Source organism: Lygodium microphyllum, chromosome 15 (genome assembly GCF_053477565.2).
Source record: "Lygodium microphyllum isolate KBCC chromosome 15, Lygodium_microphyllum_v1.1.10, whole genome shotgun sequence".
Classification (NCBI taxonomy): Eukaryota; Viridiplantae; Streptophyta; class Polypodiopsida; order Schizaeales; family Lygodiaceae; genus Lygodium; species Lygodium microphyllum.
The window spans coordinates 77,242,723-77,268,801 of record NC_141149.1 but is presented as its reverse complement, the minus strand read 5'-3'; the positions used below and the strand labels follow the sequence as shown (position 1 = coordinate 77,268,801).

Here is a 26,079-nt window from a genome sequence, read left to right as displayed (position 1 = left end):
TTCTTCTTCTTTCTCTTCTTTCTCTTTCTTCTCTTTCTTCTCTTCTTCCTTCTACCTTCTCTTCTTCCTTCTACCTTCTCTTCACTTCTCCCTTCTCTTCTTCCTTCTTCCATGAACCTTCTTCTTCTTCTCCCTTCTCTCCCTTTCCCTTCTCTCTCGACTCTTGAGTGAGTCTTGACTCTTGAGCCTTCTCCCTTCTCTCGAGCCTTTAATAATCAATTTTCAGCCTTCAATTTTTCCTTCTCTCGACTCTTGAACCTAAGGCCTTCAATTTTTCAGCCTGAAATCATAAATGGCTTCATCTTCCCGCCCCGCTCGTCGGGTTGGTGGTCGAGGAAGAGGTCTAATGATTGGTCATGGTGGGAAGAAGTAAATGCTGACCGCCCTTTGAGTGGTGGAGAATCTCGACCATGGACTTGCAAGCTTTGCCCATACAAGCGAACTAGTGGAGCAAACAAGGTAATCCATTGAGCCGAGCATTTGTATTTTAAATTTTTATTGATTTTAATTTTTCAAAGTTACTTAAATATTAGAATATGGACTACCAATTGCCACTTGTTCCATTTTAAATTTTAATATTTATGCATAATCAGGTCCGAGCTCATCTCCTACATGAGCCAAATTCAGAGGTGCAGTTTTATCCAAATGTGACCTTGGAGAAGCAAAGGGAGCTTCGTGACCGTGTAGCAAGTCAATGGCGGAATTTTAGGAGGTACTTAGGTAGGCATGTCCAATTTGGGTCGAGGTGGTTGATTTTCCTGCACATCTTTGGCGACTTCTTCCCTTGGTTTTGAGATCTCTTCTTCTGGAGGCAAATATTACTGAGGAGGTATTGTCATCCCATTTGCCACATAGGAAAAGCCTTGGTTGGGATGGCTTGCCTAATGAATTGTTCTCAGCATATGTTGATCAGCTTAAGGACCCATTGGTTTGCCTTTTTTAGCAAGTTTGAAGGTTGAGTTACATGCCTTTATCCCCCCAGACTTTAAAGTAGTGGAGACCCAATTCTGTTATGGGCTCATTATATAAAATCTCCTTTGCAACGATAGTATGGTTTCATTAAGGGGCAAAATATTATGCACAATATTCTAAATGTCAATTGGGGATAGATTATGCTAAAGCCTCTAGTCAGTAGGTTGTTTGATTTCAACTTGATATTGAAAAGACTTTTGATCTTGTTAGCTTGTTCTTTCTCGACAATTAATGTCTACCTTGGGTTTTGATCCCAAAATGGCATCTCTCATATATACTATCAACACTAATATAGTGGTCTGTATAGCACTAAATACGGGAGTGATTGATGAGATTGCTCTCTTCGTTAGGAATGCCCCCTTAGTCCCTTGTTATTTGCTTTTTTGTGACTGTCCAGCCTTCGCAACTGCTGCCACCTCTCCATTAGCCCTTGCAGTGCTTTGGTGCCTTCCTCCAGGTTGTCACCTACTATCTGGCGCCATCTTCCAGGCTGTGTTTAGCATCCACTTGCCATCGCCAGCATCTCCATCTTTTGGTGCGTGCGTTTGATCCACATCAGCCAAGCGTCAGTCTCCACACCCTCCAGCTACCTACGTTTGGGCTCCCTCTGCCTAGCGACAGTGTGGTTGCTTTCCTCTCCATCAGGCGACATCCTTCAACTTCCGTTTGCACTCTCCTAGAGCCACCTGGCATCATCTCTCTCTTATGCAGCTGTCGGCTCAGTCTCCTCAACCTCCTGGCATCAACATTTTGCAGATTCCTCACTCCACACTCCAACTAGTGGTCACAGACTTGAGATTCATCTCCGGTGGACGTCATTCTCCAACACTTTGCTCTGCCCTTGAGTATATGTACACTCTTACATTGTTTACAGTATTCATTCACTTCAAAGTTGTGTTCTTCTCTCTCTTCTTCTATTTGTGTTTGAGTTTCTAAGTTTGAATTTTGAGTTTTGCGTTTAGGGTTTGAGTTTTGCTTTCTATGTTTGTGTCTCTCTCTTTGTGTTTCTATCCTGGTTGTACACTCTGTGTTTCCTCAGTACAAACCCTAGCAATTTTCTTCACACGATGTTAGAGCAAGTGCTCTTGTAAAGAGTATCCTATAGATACTGTGGAGAGCTTGGTTTTACGCGAGGCACACAATACGACTCGTAACCAAATCACAATGTCACAAATACCTTCTTCTCCAATTCCTATGATGTCCTATCAAGCTTTTTCATCATTGGAGGCCTTGAGACAACATTATAGACTCAGTGAGGAGGACAACACTCCACCTTCACCGTCACCGTCACCTTCTTTTTCTACTCCTATTCTAGATTTCACCCACATGACAGAGAAGGACTTTGAGGAGTTCTATCGCAACAAGTACAGTGATATTTATACCCGTCCTACTAGTTTTACTACCACATTCGGACCGGTTGGTGAGGTTGGCCACCTCTCCAATCATGGAGGATATACGGCATTTAGAACGTCTAGCGATCCATCTTCATCTTAGCCAAGTCCAGTGCGAGGTTCGTACAATCCGTTTGAGCTGCATGAATCAAAATCCTCTCTTGTTTCTTCTTTTGAGGTACAGGATCCGAAGACTTTGTGTATGTGAACAATTGAGAGGGCTCTCGAAGCAGACATAATTCAAGTACATCTACAGCTTCTGTTTCATTTGATCATGTAACACACACTTAATTCCCTTCCATCTCACCCTCTTCTACATCACACCTTGATCACCTCTCATCATCTTTCCAAAACCTTGGATTACGCCACACATCCACATCACACACACTAGGGGTTGGATCTTCCATCTTCACTCCTGGCACTTTCTCATTCTCTACCGCATTCTCTACCTCTTTGTACCTTGGTACTTCGTTAGGGGGCATGTCACCCTTTAACACAATGCCTCTCACCTTTCTGCAAATGAGCACACCCATAGCACCTAGGACGACTGTGGTTGGCATCCCTCTCACTACCCCCAAATTCACATCTTACATGACCACTGAGACATAGGGGTTTTCATCCTTAGCTTATGGTACGTCTTCATACACTCCTTGGATTACATCTACGCAAGGATTCCCATCTTTTGCTCCACATGTTCCCATCCCACCTTTTTGGGTTACTCATGCAGCTACCATGTGCATGCCTAGTCAGCCCATCCCTACCTATGGATCCACCTTGCACACTCATCGTATGCTTGGTGGGCACTCTGGGACCCATTCCCAAGTATACTCCACTCCCCTATCCTACCCACATTACACTTTCCCCCATTATATCCATCACCTAGCATTATCACTCCTGTTGCAATGGCCAAAAATGCCTTCACGAATAAGACTTGTTTTAACGGGTCGAATTTTACCACTTGGTCAAATTTCATGCAACAAGTGCTTGAGTCTTAGGATCTTTGGAACCTCGTCGTTGGTCTAGAGCCTATGTGTCAATGGAGAGCCTGCAATGCCACAGCCAATGTTGAGCTAATGTAAAATTTCATGCAACAAGTGCTTGAGTCTCAAGGTCTTTGGAACCTTGTCATTGGTCTAGAGCCTATACCAGACCCTTGACTAGCTCACCCTAACTACATCCATCAATGGAGAGCTTGCAATGCCACAGCCAATGTTGAGCTGATGCAAGGATTGCTTCCTGAGTTTCACTCTTAGTTACAGTACTTCTCGCTCATATTAGAGTGTTGGAGTCATCTTCTTGACCGCTATGCGGCCAGAGATTGTACTCGATGCATAAATTTCGACTTTGGGCTTCAAGAGTTCTCTATTAAGACAGGGAATGATCTGAAAGTCAAGTTGGTTAAATATAGACGGTTACTCACCGAATTCGCCACTACTGGCTCTTCGAAGTTAGGCAACGATTAGGTTATCTTCTTCTTGAATAAGTTGCCGAGAAAATACTTCAATTTCATCTAGCACATCATCTCATAGCCTAGATTGTCGACGTTCTACGAGTTTGAGTGTCAATTCTTGCATTACACGAGGTTGCACGATGAAGTCCACAAGAAATCCTCATCATAGCCTTATTCAAGGCAGAGGGGGTTGGTTGCCTCTTTTTTAGGAGGGAAAACCAATTGTGGCAAGAACTTGCAAGATGCGAAGGCAAGCCAATCCAACGGTGACACCTCTTTCTTAGATGAAACCAAAGAATCAAGACCTATCTGGTAGCAACTCCCTAAGAAAAATAGGTTTTGCACACAGTGCTAGAGATCCGGCCATGTGAACGAGGAGTGTCACTCCAAGGCTCAAGGTCTCCCAGCTAAAAAGCCTCAATAGACCGATATGACTGCACAGTCCAATGGTATTGTCACCACACGACCATACTTCATCACATGGATACCTCATCACCTTTTGGACTATCCTGTTTCCACCGACGGCTGTTGTCCGATGCCCTATCCTCTCTGGGGTGACTACTTGGACTCCCTTGGTAAGATAACCATTGCCTCTATAGTCTTGGTAGGCCACTAGGCAACCGATGTGCACCCTTTGTCCAATACCCTAGCTACTTTGGAGTGGGACGCCTTGGGGTAAGTAAAATCAAAGTGGTTGGTCTAACCTTTCAGCTCAGTTTTGGACTTGAGAGGGGGTGTTGAGCTAAAACACACTTTTCAATTGATTAGCATTCTTAAACAACTCCAAAAAACAAATAATTAATGAAAAACCCTAAAAAGGGGAGCGGTCCGAGAGAGTTTCAGTGGTCCCCAAAAAACCCTAATTCTTTGCGGCATCCTTCAACCTCTATAAATAGACAAGCTACCCCCATTTAGCTTGATTGATCCCTTTTGCAAGTTTCTCACCCTTGTATGCAGATTTTAGCCATCAATCTACCTCCACGTGGTTGTCTAGCCTTCACAACTACTACCACCTCTCCATCAGCCATTGCAGTGGCTTGGTGCCTTCCTCCAGGCTATCACCCACTATTTGGCGCCATCTTCTAGGCTGCGTTTGGCATCCACTTGCCATCACGAACATCTCCACCATCTCCTAGTGCTTGCATTTGACCCACATCAGCCAGGCGTCAGTCTCCACACCCTCCAATTGCCTGCCTTTGGGCTCCCTTTGCCTGGTGACAGTGTGGTTGCTTCCCTCTCCATCAAACGACATCCTTCAACTTGCATTTGCACCCTCTTGGAGCCATTTGGCATCATCTCTCTCTTTTGCAACTGTGGCCTCAGTCTCCTCAGCCTCTTGGCATCAGTGTTTTGCAGATTCCTCACTCCACACTTCGACTGGTGGTCACAAACTTGGGATCCGTCTCCAATTGATGTCACTCTCCAAGACTTTGCTCTTCCCTTGAGTATCTGTACACTATTACATTCATTTACAATATTCATTCACTTTTGAGTTGTGTTCTTCTCTCCCTTCTTCTATTTGTGTTTGAGTTCCTGAGTTTGAGTTTTGAGTTTTGTGTTTAGGGTTTGAGCTTTGCTTTCAGTGTCTGTGTCTATCTCTTTGTGTTTTTGTGGTGGTCGTACACTGTGTTTCCTCAGTACAAACCCTAGCAGTTTTCTTCATAGGTGGAAGTGGATCCTTATGCTTACTTGACTGGATATCTTCACATATTCATGATAAGTTCATGTATTAGAAGTCCCAAGGTTTGCCTCTGCATGTGCGATTGAAAGTGGCTTAAATAATCATGATCAACATGATTTTATAGTTTTTTCCATTGCTTCCTTGGACGGAGAAGTCAATGCAAGAACTAGTGCAGGCTATTCACTTTATGCTCTAGAAGAAGCAAGGGAACTGACTAGACCAAGTGTGGGTATCCTAGCAACATGCTACTATGCCAAAACAGCTGGGTGGTGCTGTCTTGTTGGATATCAAAATTCATATGACGGCCTTATGGTTTGCCCTTTGCAATCTTTGTGTGTTCAGCATCACCCTTGGACAGATATTGCTAGGTTCTTTATAGAGGATGTTGGAATTTCGCATGGGTGCACTACTTTCCAGGACTTGTGATGGAATACTCTGAATTCAACTCAGCGATTCAAAAGATTGGGCTTGAAGTCCATTCAAGTTGCTATTATTCCTAGTCAAGTGAGGGTTTATTCTTTCCGCCATACTTGCTAGATTTCTGAATACTTCGAGGTTACAAGCTGATTTGGTCGAGCTTGGAGGGAGGAATGGATTTACAGTTAGCCAATCAGATCTACCACAAAATGGTAGAGGATAAGAGATGGATTACAATGAATGCTAATAAAGTTTGGTCTGTCCGGGATAGTGCAACTAAGTGGTGTGATCGTGTGCTTCATCCATGGAAGTCAAAGCTTCCCTATCAAGGGAAAAGTATTTATATGGAGGCTTCTTATTGGGGGTCTGCCCACTAGCAATGTGCTGCAGGCTTGCAAGATATCATGTGGCAAATGTTATTTTGGTACTACTTGTGATGAGACCCCTACTTATCTTTTCATTTCTTGTCGAGTTGCTAGATAGGTTTGGGACTTCCATCTCCAGAGTGTGGACCTCACTAACAGGTCAAAGAATGCGCACCCGTTCTTGGGTCTTAGGCAAGATGTTGACCATGGCCAGGTTACAGTCTCACCATCCCTGTCTCTTTCAATTAATGCAATAGGCTGGTCTTTGGCACATTTGGCGAACTTGCAATGCTTTTATCTTTTATTCAACTTTCAGTATTTGTGGACATGTGGGTTGGTGTGAGGCTTGCTATTATGGCAGATTTCTTCCATGGTTTCGGCTGGTTTCATAATTGGAGAGGTGGCTGCTCCATGCATGGATACTGTTCACTTCACCCCCGTTGTGCCCTCTTCATGATCCTCTTCTTTTGTTCCTATAGAATGGTGTTTTAATAGCCTTTTGGCTTCATGAGTGTTTGCTACGAGGCCTTTGTTCAGGCTTGGCTGGCCTGTTCACAAAGAGAGAGAGAGAGAGAGAGAGAGAGAGAGAGAGTCTCTTAAGGATGGCATGAATGAGAAGAGAGACAATAGGGGGGAGAGAGAGAGAGAGAGAGAGAGGCTTGGGGGGAGTGAGTGAGTGAGTGAGAGAGAGAGAGAGAGAGAGAGAGAGTGTGAGCGCGGGAGAATGGCAGCAGTGAGGATGGCGACCTGTCGCGACTGTCCTGCATGACCTGCTCAAACCCTTGCCTGTACCATTGCGCACAGTCTGCTGCCTAAGGGTCGCGTGCCCTTGCCTGGGCTTGCGCCGCAGGGCCCGCTGCCTGTTGCGTGCACACGTTCCGTCGCCCTGGTCCTTCCCCCCTGTGCTCGTTGACCGTGTGGAGCATCATGAAGGTCGTCTGACCTGTCCGCCCTCCGCTTCCGCCTGCGCCCGCCTGACCCTGCGAGTCCCTGCGCCCGTCGGGGCCCTGCGTGCCCGTCCGCCCTTGCGTCCGTCGGGCCCTCCTGCGCCTGGCCCTGCGTGCCCCGCCCCGTCGCCGCCCCTCTGACCTGCTGGCTTGGCACCGCCCTGCGCGCCGCCCTGACCCCTCGCCTGTCGCTACCCCCCTGCGCCCCCTTCGTCGCCCCCCTGTGCGCCTTTCGTCTTTGACCCGCCTGCGTGCTGCGCCGCCCTGCCCTGTGCTTTCTTCGCCGCCCTTCCCTGCGCGCCGCCTGGCCCCCTTCCCCCAGGGCAGCGTGGGCTTGACTGGATCCTGTGTGAAGCTGGGGACCAGCAATCCGTCCCTGCGCAGGATCGACCTCACCTAACCTAGCTCGCCCTCTGCCAGGACGAGTGTGAAGTCAGCAGTATGGCTGGCCTGGATATGGATTTTCTTGACCGGACGGTGGCAGCCCTTGGCCCTGATTCCGATGCAGAGGACCCGGAAGATATGGTGCCATGCACGGAGGAGTTGCCGCCGAGTTCTGAACTACCGCCTGCCGGCAAACGCTCCAAGCATACGCCTGATGAGCCAATGAGTCCTCTGGAACGCTCCTATGCGCAAGTGGCCTCTGATCCTGTGGATTCGCAGGAATTTGACTGGGAGCATTTGCTGGACTTCGCCAATACTCTGCTCGGTGATTATGTCCAGCATAATACCGAATCTTTTTCTGTTGCGGGAACGGATGATGTGTTGGACGCCACGGTGGACCCCAAATCAGTCTTGCGATCCTTCTCGGTGTTTTATGATCGTGCAGTCATACTTTTCTTCACTGGCAGGATCCCAGTGCTTTCGCATATTCGCCAGTGGTTGCACCATCTATTGCAAGGGGAGTCTGTTGAGGAGATCTTCCTTGGACCTCGCGGCTTTTATGAGGTCCAGCTGAAATCGGAAACGCATCGCGCTGAGCTCCTGTCCAAGTTGCCGCTATTCTTTGATCGCCGCCTGGTCCATGTTGTGCCATGGCGCCCCATGGCCGACTTCCAGCGTCTGCTTCAACGCGAATGCCCGGTGTGGGTAGAGGTGGAAAATTGTCCGGCGGTCTATTGGCCCATGTTGAAGGATGCGATGGCAGTTGTGGGAACAGTGCTGGTTCCCCGAAGCCTCAGGGCGATGAACCGCAACCGTTTATGCATGCTATGGGACACAGCCAGGAAAAGGCCCGCGTGGCTTCGCCTCAATTGTTCGGGCATGCATCCTTTGTATTTTCGCTTAAAATGGGGCAACTTTGCGGGCCACTGCTTTTCATGTGGTAAATTGGGGCATTTCATGGCCGAATGCCCTGAAAAGCAATCGTCTTCGGAGGATGCGCAGGTTGTGCTGCCCAAGGACACCATGGTGCTTGATGCCACGCCCTAGGAAGCCCTTCAGTCTCCTCATGTCATGGATAAAGGCAAACAACAGGTCCTGAGTGTGGATTCCCGTCGCACTGATTGGATTGAGGCACGTCCCAAAAAAGGGAAAAAGTTGGATGCAGGCCTGGCGGATGCTGGGCCTACCGCGCCCCAGGATTCCGTGCGCACGTATATGCGCCGGAAAGAAATGGCCACTTCACAGCAGGCTGCGTGTCCTACGGCCCCGTCTGCCCCCCGTAATCAGTCTCCAAGGAGAGCCTATACCGATGGCCCCAAAGGCCCACCTGCCAAGCTGGCATTCGATGCCAAAGGAAATGTTATTACACCCTGGGATCGGCGTTATCCCCGCCCCTCTCCCAAGGCAGTGGATTTCCCTTCTACCTCCAAAGCAGGTCGCCAGAATTCTTTTGCAGTATTGGCTGATTTTCTGGATGAGGGTGTCCTGGATGCTCTCGCGGAAAAGGTAAAATCGAGGCAGCAGGCGCCTCGTTCCTGACTTCCTTCTTTGAGGATACATGAAGATAGCCACGTGGAATGTGCGAGGCATTTGCTCTCGCCATAAGCAACATGCCATGTGGACCGTCTTGCATGAGAACCAGTGGGATGTACTGTGTGCAGTTGAGCACAAAAGTCACGGTGAAGCAGGAAAAGTGATGGATTGTCATGGATTCCGTCTGTTTTATGCAGGGACCCATGCTACGCACTATTCGGGCGTGCTGATGATTGTCCATGAGAAATATCAGCCTGTCCTTGTTAAAAATGATGTGCAGGGCCGCTTTCTGGTGATCGAAGTCTTATTTGAAGGAGAGATTTTATGGCTGTTGGGCCTCTATGCTCCGAATGATCCCGTATCCCGCCAGGATCTTTGGTCCACTTTGCAGGGCTCCATGTCACTTGGCCGAAGGGGGTTTTTGATGGGAGATTTCAATATGTGTGTTGACTCTTCTCAGTCCACTTCAGGGCATTCGGTAATGGATACGTCGGAAAGCCGGGTGTGGAGTTCCTTTGCTTTGCACGTACTCAAGCAAGATCTTTGGTCGTGGCTTCACCCTTCTTTTTCAGGATTTACTTTTCATTCCGCACAATATGCAACTACCTGGTCGCGACTGGACAGAATGTATATCATGCAGGGGGATGATTTTCTTCCCGAGATGCTGGAAATGAAGGTCTTGCGGCAATATGCGTTGTCGGACCATTTCCCCCTCCAGCTTGAGATGCGGGCACACTCTATTGCACCTTTTGTGCAATTCCTGGATAGGCTCCCTTTACGTTTCAACTCCTCTTATTTGAAGCATTCAATTTTCCAGGGCTATATGCAGCAGCTGATTGAGAGGTTCTTATTGGACTTTGCCTCTGAGGGCTTGCCTTCATTTGCACGGCTGCTCTCTAATGTGCAGCGGGTTGCTCGCCAGTATGGGATCCATCATGCCTCGCTTTGCCGCCGACGTCGATATGCAGCAGAAGACTTACTGGCTTTGGTCCGTTCCTTGCTCCTGGATTCCCTTGATGATGATTTTCTGTTGTCTCTGGAGAGGCGATTGGCCCATCTTATTCAAGTGTTTCAGTTGAAATCTTATCAACAGGCCAAGCTGCACAACTTGACGGACACATTGCAAGATAGCGCCTGCCAGTCTCATAAGTTCTTTCGCGCCTTGCATGCGTCTCCGGCTCGCGAAAATATGACCAGACTCCAGGATTTGAAAGGTCGCATGGTCACGGATCCGCAGACCATTGTCACTATGTGCAAAAACTATTTTATGGATCTTCTTGGTTCCTCTTCCTCGCCTTCTAGCCAGGTTACGCATGCCCGCTCAGTCTTCTATCATCTGGTCCGCCAGCAGGTTCCAGTTGATATGCAAGCCGCTTTGGAGACGAATATTTGCGAGGAAGAGGTTATGGACGTTTTGTTGCATCTGCCGAATGATAAAAGTCCTGGCTGGGATGGTCTCACTAATGAATTCTTTCAGACCTCGGCCACGCAGTTGGTGAAGCCATTGGTGGCCATGTTTCAGCAGGTGTGGGAAACGGGGGTCATGCCCTCCTCATGGAAAGAAGGCCTTATCAAACTAATTCCAAAGGTCCCTTCGCCGTCAAAGTTGCAACACTGGAGACCAATCTCTTTGATGGGCTCCATGTATAAAATCTACTCCAAAGTGCTGGCGAATCGGCTTCACAAGCACCTTCCAGCTATTGTGCATCCTCTCCAATATGGTTTCATTAAGGGCCGCAACATTCTGCATAATATCTTAAACGTGCAAATGGCTATTGACTATGCGCGGCACTCCGGTCAGGAAGTGGTATTGATCCAATTGGACTTGGAAAAGACGTTTGATTATGTGGACTGGTCTTTCATTGCAGACCTCATGTCGGCTATGGGCTTTGGTACCCGAATGTCCCGACTGATCTACACCATTAGTGCTGAGGCTTCCTCCAGAGTTATGCTTAATGGTGGAGTTATAGAGCCATTTGTCCTTGCACGCTCGGTCAGACAGGGTTGTCCTTTGAGCCCTCTCTTCTTTGCCCTGGCGACTCACCCGGTCCTTTCAATGTTATCCTCCATGGCAGCCTCGGCTCAGCTGGCCGGGCTGTCTCTTCCGTTGGGTCAGCACTTCGTTAGCCAATCCTTGGCTGATGACACCTTTATGATTTTGCAGGCGGACAAGGACAACATTCGAAGGGCATTAGATGTTTGGACACTCTTTGGTCAGGCCTCTGGGCTTCGCATCAATGCCCTTAAGTCAGCCATTCTCAGTTGTACGGAGCCTGATTTATAGTCCTTAGGCTGGAAAGTCCAGGTGGTTTCCCGTGGCTCCATTGTCAGGCATCTTGGATACCCATTGGGGGTGGATGTACGACCAAAAGACCTGCTGGAGTGGATTTCACAAAAACTGGCGGCGAAGTTTATGTATTGGAAGTCGCAAGCGTGGCCATTCCATGTCCACCTCAAAGTGGCCCAAACAATCATGCTTCCAATGCTAACGTATTTCCTGCCTTTGTTGCCATGGACGCCTACTACTTTGAAGGCCCTCACTCATCCCATCCGTTTCATGCTGTGGAAGAAGGATTCACTGCAGGCCGGCATTTCCTGGATTTCATGGTCGCACGTATGTACCCCTAAGCGCATGGGTGGAGGAGCTATTTTGGATGCACACACTCATATGTTAGCTCTCCGGTGGTCCCTTTTTCGTGCCATGTGTGTGGATCATCACCCATGGACCATCATAGCCCGTTATTTTCTTGAGGATAGCGGGCTCCGCCATGGCAACACACGGCTTCGGGCCTCCTGGTGGCATGTCCTTAATGCTGACTCTCGTGTTTCCAGTCCCTCTTCCTCTTTGTTACTGCACTTGGTCGGCTCTTGGAAAGTGGTGCTCCAAAAGGCCCGTTGGCACCCAGTAGGGGACCGCTTGCAGACTAACTCCTTTCAGCTGGAATTGTTGGCAGTATCCCGACTCCTTTCATGGGAAGATAAACATCAACTCAGACCAAGATTTAATCGCATGGCCCGTTTAGGTGTGACGTCGGTTGCGGATGCTACCCTTGCCACTCGCAATGTCCTCGTATCGTTTCGGACTGCTCGGCGACTCTTCAAGATCCCGCGTGGATACCGTGATTTATGGGAGCAGCTTTCGTCGGAGCTTCAGAGTCGGCAACCCTTTCCTGCCTTGACTGTGGATCGCCCTTGGCAGGACTGGGACCTTGCAGGCCGCCCGAGTCTGGAAAAGGCCTCTACTAATCAGGTGTATCATCTTCTTGTTCAAGATCACCAATGGCTGGGAGAGAAAGCTAATACTGTTTGGGGACTACGGAAATCGCTGTCATGGTGGCAGAAAATGCTGATGGAGGGCTGGCTAAATAAGACACCTTTCAAATGCAAGGTTTTTCTTTGGCGGGTGATGATTGGTGGTCTTCCTCTGGCCTCGGCCCTTGCCAAGCGTCGCATCTCGAATGGCAATTGTTTCTTCTGTACCACACCGGCGGAATCGGCCCGACATCGTTTTCTCTCTTGCCCGCTCGCCAAGAATATCTGGTCACTCTTGTCGCACATTTGGCACGCGGTGGTGGGGTCCTCACTAACTCCTTTCGACTGGGTTTTTGTGCGCCCGAAGTATCCCGCACCGCCACAGTTCATGAGAAGCTCTTATTTCACTTTTTCAGATATTGGGGATGCTGGCACATTTGGACCACGCGCAATGCTTTTCTCTTTGATTCGGCCTCTAATGTACCCCAACATATTGCCAGGCTTAAAGGGCTCTTGCATTGGCAGCTAGATATCATCCGACACTCCGACTTGCTCCCTCGGGAGGATTTGCATCCGTGGCATATGGCAATTGCCTCTGGGTCGTTGCCATGATTGGTGTAACCTTTTCAGTGCATTACTACGGGGCTTCCCCACACGGCCCTCGTGTATCTTGTAATCAGAAAACAGAGAGAGAGAGAAAGAGAAAACCTCTTCACATGATGGCTTTGTGTCATCATGTATCTTGTAATCCAGTAATCTTGTATTTTTTTCGTAATTAATACAATTACCTTTTACGAAAAAAAAAAAGAGAGAGAGTCTCTTGGATATATCCATCACAAGCTGGATACACTTATCGTTCTCTTCAACATCCAAACACTCGGGCCAAAGATTGGATAGGATATACATCTGCCAAAGTGACTCTTTTCTTCCTGCAATCATTAACATGCGTGTGGAAAAGCAACATGTTTTGTCAAATCATTACCCTTTGGTTCTAGAAATGAGCCACAGACATGTTCATGCATTTAAGGCTCTCCTTGCCCGTTTTCCTCTTCAGTTTAATCAACCTTTTTTGTAGCAAAATCAGTTTTTGGAAGGGGTTCAGCAGCTGATAGCCTCCTTTAGCTCGAGAGTCCTATCTATAGGGATGGAAGCATGGGCGGTTTTTAGGGATAATGCACGAGCATTATCCCGACAATATGGTATTCAACATGCTTCCTCCTTTCGAGCTGAATTGCAGCATGCTCAATCCTTATTAGCTCATTCCTTGTCTCTATGTTAGACTGGGGATTCCAATGATGACTTGCTCACATGTATTGAATGGCTGAAAGGCAGGGTCCAATCTCTTCAGGAAGAGGAATATGCAAAATATAAACTGTTGGCCAAAGCTGAAGCTTTACATGACAACAACTGTCATTCTCATCAATTTTTTGCTCGTCTGCATTAGAAATATGCCCGGGAAAATATTGTGCGCTTAAAGAATGGGCAAGGTGATATGGTGACCGATCATGCCTCTATTATTCGCATGACTGTTGACTTTTATAGGGCCTTGTTGGGTCCGCAAGAGATTCTTTCTGATGCTATTCTCGCTGCTCGAACATATATTTGTGACCTGGTTAGTAATCAGGTCAAACCAAAATGGGTGAATCTAATTGAGATTAATATTTCTAAAGATGAAGTGGAAGAAGTGCTATCTCACTTGCCTTGAAGGAAAAGTCCAGGCTAGGATGGGCTTCCTAATTAGCTGTTTTCAGCCAATGTGCAATTGCTCAAGGACCCATTAACTCGCTTGTGTCAGCAAGTGTGGAACTTTGGTATGATGCCTTCGGATTGGAAGTTTGCTGTAATCAAGTTGTTGCCCAAGGTTCCCTCTCCGACCTCTTTCAAACAATGGAGACCCATTTCTGTTATGGGATCATTATATAAAATCTTCTCCAAAATTATTGCCAAGAGATTGCAAAAAGTTTTTTCCCACCTCATTCATCCACGTCAGTACGGTTTTATTAAAGGTCGGAATATAATGCACAACATTTTGAATGTTCAACTCAGAATTGACTATGCCAAAGCTTCTAGCCAGCAAGTTGTTATGCTTCAGTTGGATATCAAGAAGGCTTTTGATCATGTCAGCTAGTCTTTCTTACAGCAATTAATGTCTACAATGGGTTTTAGGCCCCGTATGATTTCTCTAGTTGATACTATCAGTCAAGGTGCTGTGACCCGTATTGCTCTTAATGGAGGGATTACTGAGGAAATTGCTTTATCTCGGTCCCTTCGGCAAGGCTGTCTCTCAGCCCTTTGCTGTTTGCTTTGGTAACTCACCCAATACTCTCATTATTGGATAAACTGGCAGCTCGAGGTGAGATAGTTGGCTTGACTCTTCCCGATGATGACCAACTTGTGGGTCAATCTTTGGCAAATGATTCTTTTATGGTTCTTAAGGTAGATCATATTAATGTTAATCGGGCAATGGTGGCTTGGAATCTTTTTACTTTGGCATCAGGTCTTCACATCAATACTCAGAAATCCACCCTTCTCTCTTGTACGGAGAATGATCTGCAGGCCTTGGGCTGGAATGGGATTGTGATGACAAGGGGTAATATAACCAAACACTTGGGATATCCTATTGGTGTGGAGGTTGCTTCCCGAGCATTGCTGGATTGGATGGCCTCCCGAATTCATGACAGGTTCATGTACTGGAAATCCCAGAATTGGCCACTACATGTTAGACTAAAAGTGGCTCAATATATTATGATGAGTATGATCTCATTCTTTTTGCCATTGCTTCCTTGGACTAAGAAGTCCAATTTGGATTTGGTTCAGCCTATCAGATTTATGCTCTGGAAAAAGAAAGGTAATCGTTTGGGGCAGGTATGGATCTCCTGGCATCATGTGACCACTCCGAAAAGGATGGGGGGTGCAGCTTTGCTAGATGTCAATTTGCATATGGCTGCTTTGAGGCTATCCCTGTTGCAGAGTCTATGTATTCAGTGTCATGCTTGGCCGGACATTGCCAAATTCTTCATAGAAAAGACTAGCATCTCTCATGGTAGCACGGTTATTCACACTTCCTGGTGGCATGCGCTTAATTCTACAAGGCCTTTAAAGGTCTCCCAGTCTTTTCTCCTTTCTCATTTGATAGCTTCCTAGCAAGAGTTGCTTGGAATTTGGCATCCCCCGGATATTCGTAAAGAGGAAAATTCGTTGCAAGACGAAATACTAGCTTCCTCAAAGTTGTTGGATTGGCCACAAAAAGATTTGCAGCGAGACAAGTTCAATCGGATGGCTAGGTTGGGGTTGAAGATAGTCCGTGATAGCGTTATTCTTGGGCAGCCCCATCTTTATTCCTTTAGGCGTATTCATCAGTACTTTGGATACAGGGACATTTGGTCGTCCATACAGGATAGTCTTCAAAGGTTCTTTCCTTTGCCTGCGTTACAGCCTTTGGATCCTTGGCATGACTGGATGTTTGTGCTACCTGATGATTTTGGGAAGAGGTCAGCTATCAGATACATCATCAAATGGTGGAAGCCAAGAGGTGGGTCATGCGGAAAGTGAATAGATTATGGCATCGTAGGGACAGTAATAAGAAGTGGTGGGAAAGATTTATCCAGCTTTGGAAGTCTAAGGTCCCGTATCAGGGAAAAGTCGTCATGTGGCGGCTGCTCATTGGGGGTCTTTCAACGGGAGAAGTGCTCCGTGCCTGAAAGATCTCTGTTGGGCGTTGTGTTTTCTGCACTACATGTGATTAGACATTGCTTCACCTCTTCGTCTCCTGCCCTGTTGCGCGTCAGATCTGGAATTTCATCTCCCGTGTGTGGACCTCGGTGACTCAGCACCGCCTATCAGTTCATTCCTGGATTATGGGAAATATGTCCTCAATGCCCTCTTTGAGTTCGAACTGTTCCTGCCTATTTCATTTCCTTAGATGGACAGCCCTGTGGCATATTTGGCATACTCGCAATGCCTTTATTTTTGATTCAGCATCGGGCATCCATGGGCATGTGGCCCGTGTGCGCGGAATAGTGTTATGGCGAATCTCCTCTATGATATCAGCGGACCTGGTTCTTCTGGATATCGCTGCTCCCTGGCTGGCGATTGTTCGCTCTACTCCAGCTGTTCCTTCGGTGTGATCTATTAGTACTATTCATGTAGTAGGTTCTTCTGGTTGTTCTGAGAGCCTGCAGGCCTCATGTAAATATTAGTTACACAGAGTGGGAGAGACAGAGTATGCTGACCTGATGGTCTCATGTAATAGAAAGAAAGAGCTACAGAGAGAATGTTGACCTGATGGTCTGATGTAACTATTCTCTATCTAATTCAATTATCTTCATGGAAAAAAAAAAGAGAGAGAGTCTAACCACCCCAACTCTTAATGCACTAGTTTTTGGGTTGCATGTTGCAGCTTAAAACATTTGGCTTTATGTGAATGCCTATTTTACACCCCACTCTTGTGTAATCTCTGCTCTTTTAGTACATCACCAATGCAAAAAATGACCTTTCTTTTGGAGTTTCAAAGCAATGGATATCCCTAAGGTGCAGATGAGTGATGGCTTATGAGATCGAGCTTTAAAATATTATTAACCCTTTTCCTGGTTTCTTAAAAGCATCGCTGCTAGATAGTTAATGTTAATATTAATGTCTCATGGTATTTTCCATGTTATTTATTTCATGTCAACCATTTGAGGTCTTCTTTTGGCCCTAACAGCCACACATTTCCAAGTGTAGTTACCCCTTAACATTTACAAACTTTCCCATGTGCATCTGAATCCTACCTCGTGTAAGCTGTTTGTTCATACCTAGAGAACAATGTGCACATGATCTTGGTCATGCATATGCTCGTTCTATCTACTTTTAATAGATAGTTTTCACAATTTTTCCCCACACATTTAGACTGGAGTGTCAAACTGGTTATTGAAGTTACATGTATTGGACTGTGTATGATTAATAGAAGTTGCCAAACCATGCAGGTGGTGCTAGTGAACCATTATCTTGGGATATGAGAGTTCAAATAGCTCAAGATGTTGCAAGAGGAATCGAGTATCTTCATGAAGGGGTAATGGTTGGTTTTGAGGCTGTGATGACTACGCTTCTGAATTATTAAAGCATGCTTCGGTCTTCATTCACATATTGTTAAATAATATTCCTCATCTCTGTGCTTTATGTGCTTCAGGCCACACCCCCGGTAATTCACAGAGACATTAAGTCAGCAAACATTCTGCTGGATGGTTCCATGCGAGCACGGGTATACTCAAAGAAAGGACTTGTTATGAGAAGTCATCATGATCACTGTTCTAGTTTAGTATGTGCAAATTGGAAATCATTGGCACATCAAGGGAAATGAAGAATCATCCATGTTGCCATGGGCATTTTTCCAGTTCTGAGAGGTTGTGACAGGCTTGAACATTTTGATGAGTTTTAACTGGTTCTGATGCAAGTTTGTTAATCAGGTTGCAGATTTTGGGCTATCTAAGGAAGTCAGTACAGAACATCCCAATTCTGGAGTAAGAGGGACTTTTGGATATGTGGATCCAGAGTACATATCAACACATCAATTCACTTTAAAAAGTGACGTGTACAGCTTTGGGATCTTGTTGTTTGAGTTAATGACAGCCAGAAATCCACAAAAAGGACTCATGGATTATGTAGGCCTGGTAGTACTACGTCCGAAATTTTCATTCCTAAGCAGTCAATTTGTGAAATTGAGACCTGATTTATCAGAGATTGAAGCTTGTGGCTTGTTGCTTTCTTCGCAGGCTTTGTTGAGCGTGGAGGGTGAGGGATGGGAAGAAATCTTAGATGAAAGAATCTATGGAAGGTGCGATTTGACAGAGCTTGCAGCTATTGCAGCAGTTGCAAAGCAGTGTGTAAACACAAGTTCTCGCAACCGGCCCAAAATGAGAGAGGTATTGCAGCAACTGTCAAAGTTGGGGAAGAGGAAAGTTACTGGCGAACAGGAGAGACTGAGTAACAATGATGATGACACAGTTAAGACAAGCAGAGCAGGTGAGGTTGATGTCCAAAGGCATGATTTACTTCGTCTAGCTAGTATCCCTGAACGTGAAGAGACTTAATCAGGAATTGTTTATTAGGGTGATGCCACTGCCTTTCGTATAGACTCTCAGATCAATAGTATACTGTTCGATCTAAACCTGGATTCTGCCCTGCCCATTAGGAATCACCTTGGAAAGCAACATTGGTAAAGCTGCAAAGCAGCTAGAAGCTTCAATGAAAGGAGGGGGAAGTTAGAAGCTTCAATGAAGCAAGGGGAAAGTTCTAATTTCTCTCCCAGGTGTCGGATCAAGTGGTCTTTTGTATCTGATGGGTATGCTGCTGTAGAGATAGGTTTAATGCTGATGTTCTGAGCCTACATATTTCAAGGTGACGACCCATTTCTTTACATCTCGAGAGCCAGAATTTCGGTGTCCCACAAAAAAATGGCAACTGAATGTTGCCAAGTGTAATGCAGCTTGGATCAAGGTGGCTGTAAAGATGCTCTGAAGAAATATCAGGTTTAAAGCTTGCAACAAGGTAAACTACCATTGAATTACACGCAGGCACTAAGGACAACATAGTATGACACATTGTGCTCAGACTCGAGCTGTTTGGAAATGTACAGGGTGAAACATACTAGGTTTTGGAACAGGACATCAAATTTTACGGTGTTGGATGATTGCTGACAGACAACTCGGGGGGTTGCTGAAACAGGTAGTTTGAAACAAAAAGGACAGAAGCGTATTACAGAGTTTTACCTTCAAGCTTCTACACAAAACCATCCGAGTTCTAGTCTAGGATAGACCTTAATACATTCGCCAGGCTTGTGCCATTGCATATTTGCACAAGGGAAGAACTCCCATGCCATTGTTCTTGTAAGGTGCAGTCAGACGAGTGTGGCCTATTTTGTGACTTGTTCTGAATTGTGGAACACCCCCCAGAGTAGAGTTCTCTGTACTAATCACACTAGCTATTTAAAAGCAAGAAACTCGAGAAGTTATCATTTTTGTGTAGGCTACATTTCAAAATGATGGCCATGTATTAAGTTTGTGGGCATGTAGTCTTGACTCCTTTTAAGTAAATATTTTTTCCAAGAAAAAGAAGAGTCTGAATAACACCTCGGGAAGAAACCCTGCGGTAAAATACGAAGTACAAAATATGTCCTGTAATACACGTACATCATCGATACAATAGCTGGGTAAACCACCAGTCTAGTGGGTTGTACCGCCAGACCTCAAACATGTTTGTTAGTGCTAACTTCTGCAGCCATCAAAAAGACAAAAATAAGCATTCGTCATTTTGTAATAGGCTGGCAAATGTAAGGGTAAGAATAATAAATCTCCCTTTTACATGCATTATATACATGTTATATACTCAATGCATGGTAAGTTACACACTGTAGGGTGATTAACTTTTATATATATAAAAGCTCATTACAGACATTGTAGGGTGACAACTTATGATCCTAAGTCCCATCCCCCTTCTTTGATAAACTTTCGGATAGCCACAAACATCATCTTTTTTCACTTTTGGTTTTTATTTTAATTTTGTATCACACAATGAGGATATGCACCATGGGGAAGATACCATAGCTAAGAGGAGAATTGGCATATTTCATAAGATCCAATAATGTTGCAAGAAAAACAAACATGCGTGGGATCTTGTGGTGTGTAGGATTGTTAAAACTTTTTTTTTTACCAATTCAAGTGGAAGTCTCTTTAGTAGAAGTGTCAAAGTGTTCTTTTCCTACACATGACAGAAAAGAATGAGTTACATTTAGGTTCGAAAGCTTAGGATGGGAACTAATTAAAAGTCATGAGAGCAGAGTATTCAATTCTTCCTTGAAACTCCTTTTTGACGATACATTCCAACAAGACCTTGGAAAACTACTATTTGGCACTACTATTTAGGACATCTATGCTTGTGGCATTCATGCTTTTATGTGGGTTCTCCAATCCTTACAAGGCATCCCCCTTCTCCCCTTTTACTTTATAAAAGTGTGGCAATTGGTCCTTGTCTTCATTGGGTCTCTTTGCATATTGTGATCTATCTTTAGGCTTAGAGAATTTTCTTCTTCCAAGCTTGGCTTATTTGCCTAAGATTGAAGTGCAAGGCATATGCAAATGGCACCAAAATAGTTGCATTAATTGGTTTTATATAGGTTAGTACATGGCCATTATAATTTCTTAAAAAACCAATTTTCAATTTTGAATTTGACATACTATTTGACCAAAAGTAAACTTGACATATGCTTGAAGCTTTGTTATGACAATGTGATTATTGTCACCTTCGTTTTTTATTTAAATTGTTCATAATTTTGCTTAAAGGTTTTTAAGATGGACTAAAATCTTTCAACCAAGGGTTGAAAGACTTTGAAGGTACTCATAATAAAAAGATAAGATTTCTATGCTAACAGACTTGAATAGTGAGGTGGCTCTAAGCTAAGGTGATCTAAGGATGTCATCCATTATTTTCATTGTATTTTGAAGGTCATGGAGTTTTTTATTATTAACCATCTCTACAAGACATGAGGCTTTATCCAAGACTCTACACAAATAAAAAACCCAATAACAACACAGCATTGATTTGATTTTGTAAAATGACCACACACAATAGAATCTGGATTGTAAAGCATCCCCTTAGATGTGTGAAGATTCTTATGAGACGTTCCCCCTTTTCCCCTCCCCCTTGGCCTCCCTCAAGTTATAGGGAAAAAAGTTGGTGTTGAATAACTTGTGGCACATACTATCCTAGTGATGTGTGAACATACTTACGATCATGTGGCTTTCTCCCTCTTTAAAGGGTTTTCCAATGATTGCTACTACTCGAAGCCTTTACTCCACCACTTTCTACCAAGCTTCTCTTACATGGGCATCAAAGTCATCAAATTGTTGTGTTGCTTAAGGACTTAGGTCATTAGGAGGTGTAAGTAGTCTTTCATTTTTGCAACAAATGTTCATGCTTTATAAGAATCTTCCAATGGTGGAAGCATACATATTGCTTCAATGATTCAGGGACACATTGCAATTGTGCCTTGAGTACTTTACCAGTGCATTTGAGATATCAAAATGTCTAGAAGAAATGTTGTGTTTACAACCTATTTTTAGTTAATGAGAAGCTTGGTATGACCACCTATCTATTATGGTATAATATGATGCAACATATGTTTGTTGTCAAACGGCTATAGAATATTAATAGAGCATTCAAGAAGCTACCTTAGTCTCTTGTTGCAATTGCACCTGTAGCTATTGCTTTTGAAGACACATAATGGAGGGCAATCCAGGTCCTAGTAATGTGCTACTAGATATGTTGCCTATTGAGCACAAATTTAGTCGAAAAACAATGATGCATAATCTCATGCATTAGTGACTCGCTTTCAATAGCTTATATAAAACTACTAAGCAAGCTTGGGATGCACTTCTCAAACTCTCAAGTGCATAATGAGGTATGCATTGCCTACTTGTATCAACAATTGGATTTTAAGACTATGAAGAGGGTGATTCCATGAATACATTTCTTATGAGAGTCAAGGATATCGAGAAGCAACTTGTTCCAATTGATCAAATCATGCTAGATGACACATTAGTTACCAATGTACGACATACAACTCTTATTAAGGCTTTGCATTTGCACTTAGAACCATTGTGAAGGAAAAACCTAATGCTTTCTCATTTATTGAATCAACTTCAGTGCTAGTGCAAGAAACGTAGTCCAAGTAAAATAATTTGTGATGCATACATGTGATAATGAGTTGGTTGCACATCATGAGAAAGGAAATAGTAAGGTCTCTTTTAGTGGAAGCTCAAAGCCTGTCTCATTATGCATAGAATTTTGGTAAACATTGACTAGGGTGACAAGTGAAGAAGCTTTTCTCATGTTACTACAAGCATGAAGGCCACATTAAGAACAAGTTGGATTTGATAATCAATGATGTATTAGATTGTGGTTTTGAGAAGGAGATTGTGGTTATGATCCTTCAATGCATGATATATGTATTAACAATAATTATTGAATCAATTGTTTGGTATTCAGATAGTGGTGCTAGCAAGCACATATTTCCTTATGTCGTTTTTCTTTTTGGGAATGGCTTCATAAAAAAACTATGTTAAGGATGCCAACAATACCTCAAGCCCTATTAAAGTTATTGGTAGAGTGTAGGTCACAACAACTATTAGTATTGCACACTCTTTCATTCGTGCTTTATATATGTGGCATTGTTAGTTCCAGATATCACAAAAATTGTTTTATATTTATTTTTGTCCACGAAATATGTGTGATTCATGATTATGGCTATGGTGATACTATTCTTGCACTAGGGGCCTTGTATTCTACACTTTATAGGGTGGGTGCTTACAAGGGGCTTGCACATTATGCATGTGTTATTATTACCACTAGTTTGCAAATGATGTTAATTGTTGACATGCATGTTTTGGCCACATATCTCCAAGACATGGTATCTAATTTAACATTTGCATGTTGTTTCCAAATAAGTATGTAAAGGTTACATTCTTGATAAAATGTAGCATACTGCACTTTCTAATGATGGTTGTAATCAAGCAAATAAGTAGTCAGAAATGGTGCATAGTGATGTTTATGGCCCTATGTGGACACGAATTTGTGTAAAACCATGATAAAAGATAAAACTTGAAGAGCTTTTCTTACATCTACCAATTTTCATTTCCTTCTAACTAATAAATTCTTTAGCTCATCATCCAAATGGATAGTCATAACAAAGTCAGCATTGGTTTCCTTAGAGTCCAAAGTTGCCCATCCCCCCTTAATCCTCTTCCATCTTCTGTATGATGTACTGTTAAACTTGGAATGTTTCACGATAACATGATGAAGTCCTCTAAACATTTGCTAAGAAAAAAACACCCTTTACTTTTTCCATTGACTTCTAGTTTGGTTCAAAGATTTTAACTAATACGAGGGATGAGGTTATCCTACTCAAACACATTGTTTTTATCCTATGCAAATCTATTCCCTGAAAGATAGATTCAAAAACATAGTGGGATAAACCAAGATAAACCAACTCACATTGATATTCTCCTAATTTTCATAAAATTTTGAATTTCTCTAATAACATTTATAACTTGAACCCTTGGATGCTTCTATCATCATGAAGTATCCCAATTCTTTAGTGACTTGAGATCAAGTTTGAGAAGCTCTTTTGACCTTTCAAATGCTTACATGCTAATTAGAATAATGTATTTTACAAAGTAAATATATAATTTTTAAAATTGAAGAATGATCAAGGTAAATAAGTTTGTCGAATTTAGCATGCATCATGCTAAATGTACTTGTGAGTGACTCTAATAGTTATCATCCTTCACTTGTTGATACAAACGCATCTCCACAAAGTTCTCAAAGAGTTAGTCTCAAAACTCACTAGAACAATAAGAATGAAATAAAAGACACAATTAATCTTAAACTTTCTTAAAAGGTAAATTTTGTTGCCCTTATCATTTTTAATCTATAACTTAAATCCCAAAATTTATCCTTTCCAATGAAAGTTTACATTCTCTCTTTTATGTTTGTTAACCTTATAAGGACCTTTGCAAGAGAGAAGCATTGCTATCAAATCATGGAGCTTGTAGGTTATTGGATCACATATTATTCTCTATTTTGTTGTAGCATAAACATGCATCTACAAAGTTATATGGTTGCCTAGAAGAAGCCATGGAAGAATTCAAGGTATTGAAAGAAAATGAGTTTTGAATAGGGCAAATGCAAAAAATGAGGTTGGAGAAACTAAGGTGTGAAAACAATGTGAGATGGATGCACATAAAAAGGACACAAATAACATAATATTGAAATATTATTTTGGATCCATGCTTTTTTTCTAATTTTGAAGGTAATTAAAAAGAATCAAATTTTCAAAATTCACATGAAGGGTATTGAAAGTAGAAGGAAGGGAGCCAAAAAGTGTCATGTCAAGTACAAACCTTTTGGCTAAAATAAGATTTTAGAGACCCCTTTCCACCTCTTTGCTAAAATAAGATGAATATTGGCCAAAATTAGTAGATAGTAAAATGTTATATTTAACCATGGCATTGTCCTATTCACCTATTCACTAAACTTGCCATTACTGAAAGCTAATCAAACCACTTTTGGGGGCTTCATTTTAGATACATTGTATAGTTTTTGAGTCGAAGTTTGAGAATGATGAAGAATCAACCTACCTTACCCTTCTTCACCTTCTTTCTCCAAAAAAGCAATTAGCTTCTCCCAATCGTTCTAGAGATATCCCTTCTGGCCACAACAAAAGCACCACACCTTCTTCCTCTTATCACCCTCTCTACACCTTCAAAAGCTCACAAGCAAGGGTTTTAGCTTGAGAGTCCCTATAGTTATACAACCCAAGCCTCTAGAATAGCAATCCAAGGTGAGTAGTCAATGCCTTTAAGCTTATCATTAGTAGAAGAACATGGAGGTGCCAAAACTTTTGGGGGCTATGTTTTAGATACATTGTATAGTTTTTGACTCGAAGTTTGAGAATGATGAAGAGTCAACATGCCTTACTCTTCTTCACTTTCTCCAAAAAAACAATTAGCTTCTCCCAATCATTCTAGAGATATCCTCCTATCCACAACAAAAGCACTACAACTTCTTCTTATCACCCTCTCTACACCTCCAAAAGCTCAAACATGCAAGGGTTTTAACTTGAGAGTTCCTATAGCTATACAAACCAAAGATAGAAAGAATGAGAGAAAGATACCCATATTATTTTACAGCATTTCACAAGAGAAGATAATGGAGCATTACTAAAGTTTGTAATAAAGAGAGTTTAAGGGAAATATGGACTCTAATAGGGCCTTGAAAGGAATGGATTAGATGGGGATCACTTTTCCTAATCTCTAGACCTGGTGGGCTTGGATGTCATAATAGAGATAGAAAGTGGGTTAACCCATAGATCAAGTGGTTTTGAATTTTGTAAGTCAAAATACAACTCAACTTTGTATAACAAGGTAGTTTGCAATGTTATCACAACATTAGGCTTTATTCTACTCATAAAAGGTTGATTCCATAAAGAAGAGAATGTGGGTTCAAAACCCACACACATGCTAATGAAAGGACAATTGTATTTCAAGAAAATATAATTTCATGCCATGTAGCACATGTTGATAACATGGCATGGTGGATTCCCAAAATCTCAAGCCATTACTACACACGTGGAAATTCGACTAAATAACATGCACACCCCATCTCTTCTCCCATTGGTCCACATCAAAATATTTATACTTAGCGAAGTGATTTACTCTTAAGCTAAAGAGCCCTTTTGGAGTCCATGTTTTCCCCTAATGCATAGAAATGAAAGTTTTTGGATTTAGATTAGTACTAACACAAATTTTACTAACCATTGCAAGTAATCAACCCATAAACACAAGGGGAACGAGATTACAATGCAAGCAATAGAGAATCCAACCATTGCAACAAGCAACCTCCACGACCCTGAAGTCGCTTGAAAACACAAGGTTTACAACTCAAGATGTAGGAAATGCGGATTTTCTAGTGACAATATGTCACCTAATAGCAAGACAAATAAAAAGGTAAATCAAAGACAAGAACTAGAGACAAATTGAGGTTGAATATGAAAGACCCCCTTCTCCCCTTGCCCTCACCCAACAAGACCATAAGAAATCTATTCCTACTCAACCCAATTTTCTTAGGGTTCTACCCAATTATAGTCAACCTTAGA

General features: G+C 43.4%; 1 protein-coding gene across 5 annotated transcripts in view; it reads left to right on the top strand.

Annotated features, from left to right (window-relative positions):
• The window catches only part of LOC148024689 (calcium/calmodulin-regulated receptor-like kinase 1), a 120,890-nt gene extending 101,397 nt beyond the window's left edge, over positions 1-19,493 (top strand). For 2 of the 5 annotated variants that reach the window (XM_087694342.1, XM_087694340.1), the window contains 5 exons: positions 17,357-17,442; positions 17,560-17,631; positions 17,837-18,040; positions 18,143-18,392; positions 18,562-19,493. In XM_087694342.1, coding sequence (XP_087550468.1) covers positions 17,357-17,442; positions 17,560-17,631; positions 17,837-18,040; positions 18,143-18,392; positions 18,562-18,635 — 686 coding nt within the window. In that variant the 3' untranslated portion in view covers positions 18,636-19,493. The remainder of the gene's footprint in view (positions 1-17,356; positions 17,443-17,559; positions 17,632-17,836; positions 18,041-18,142; positions 18,393-18,561) is intronic. The other 3 variants (XM_087694339.1, XM_087694343.1, XR_015693338.1) reach the window with 2 other exon arrangements.
• Positions 19,494-26,079: the final 6,586 nt, after the last annotated feature.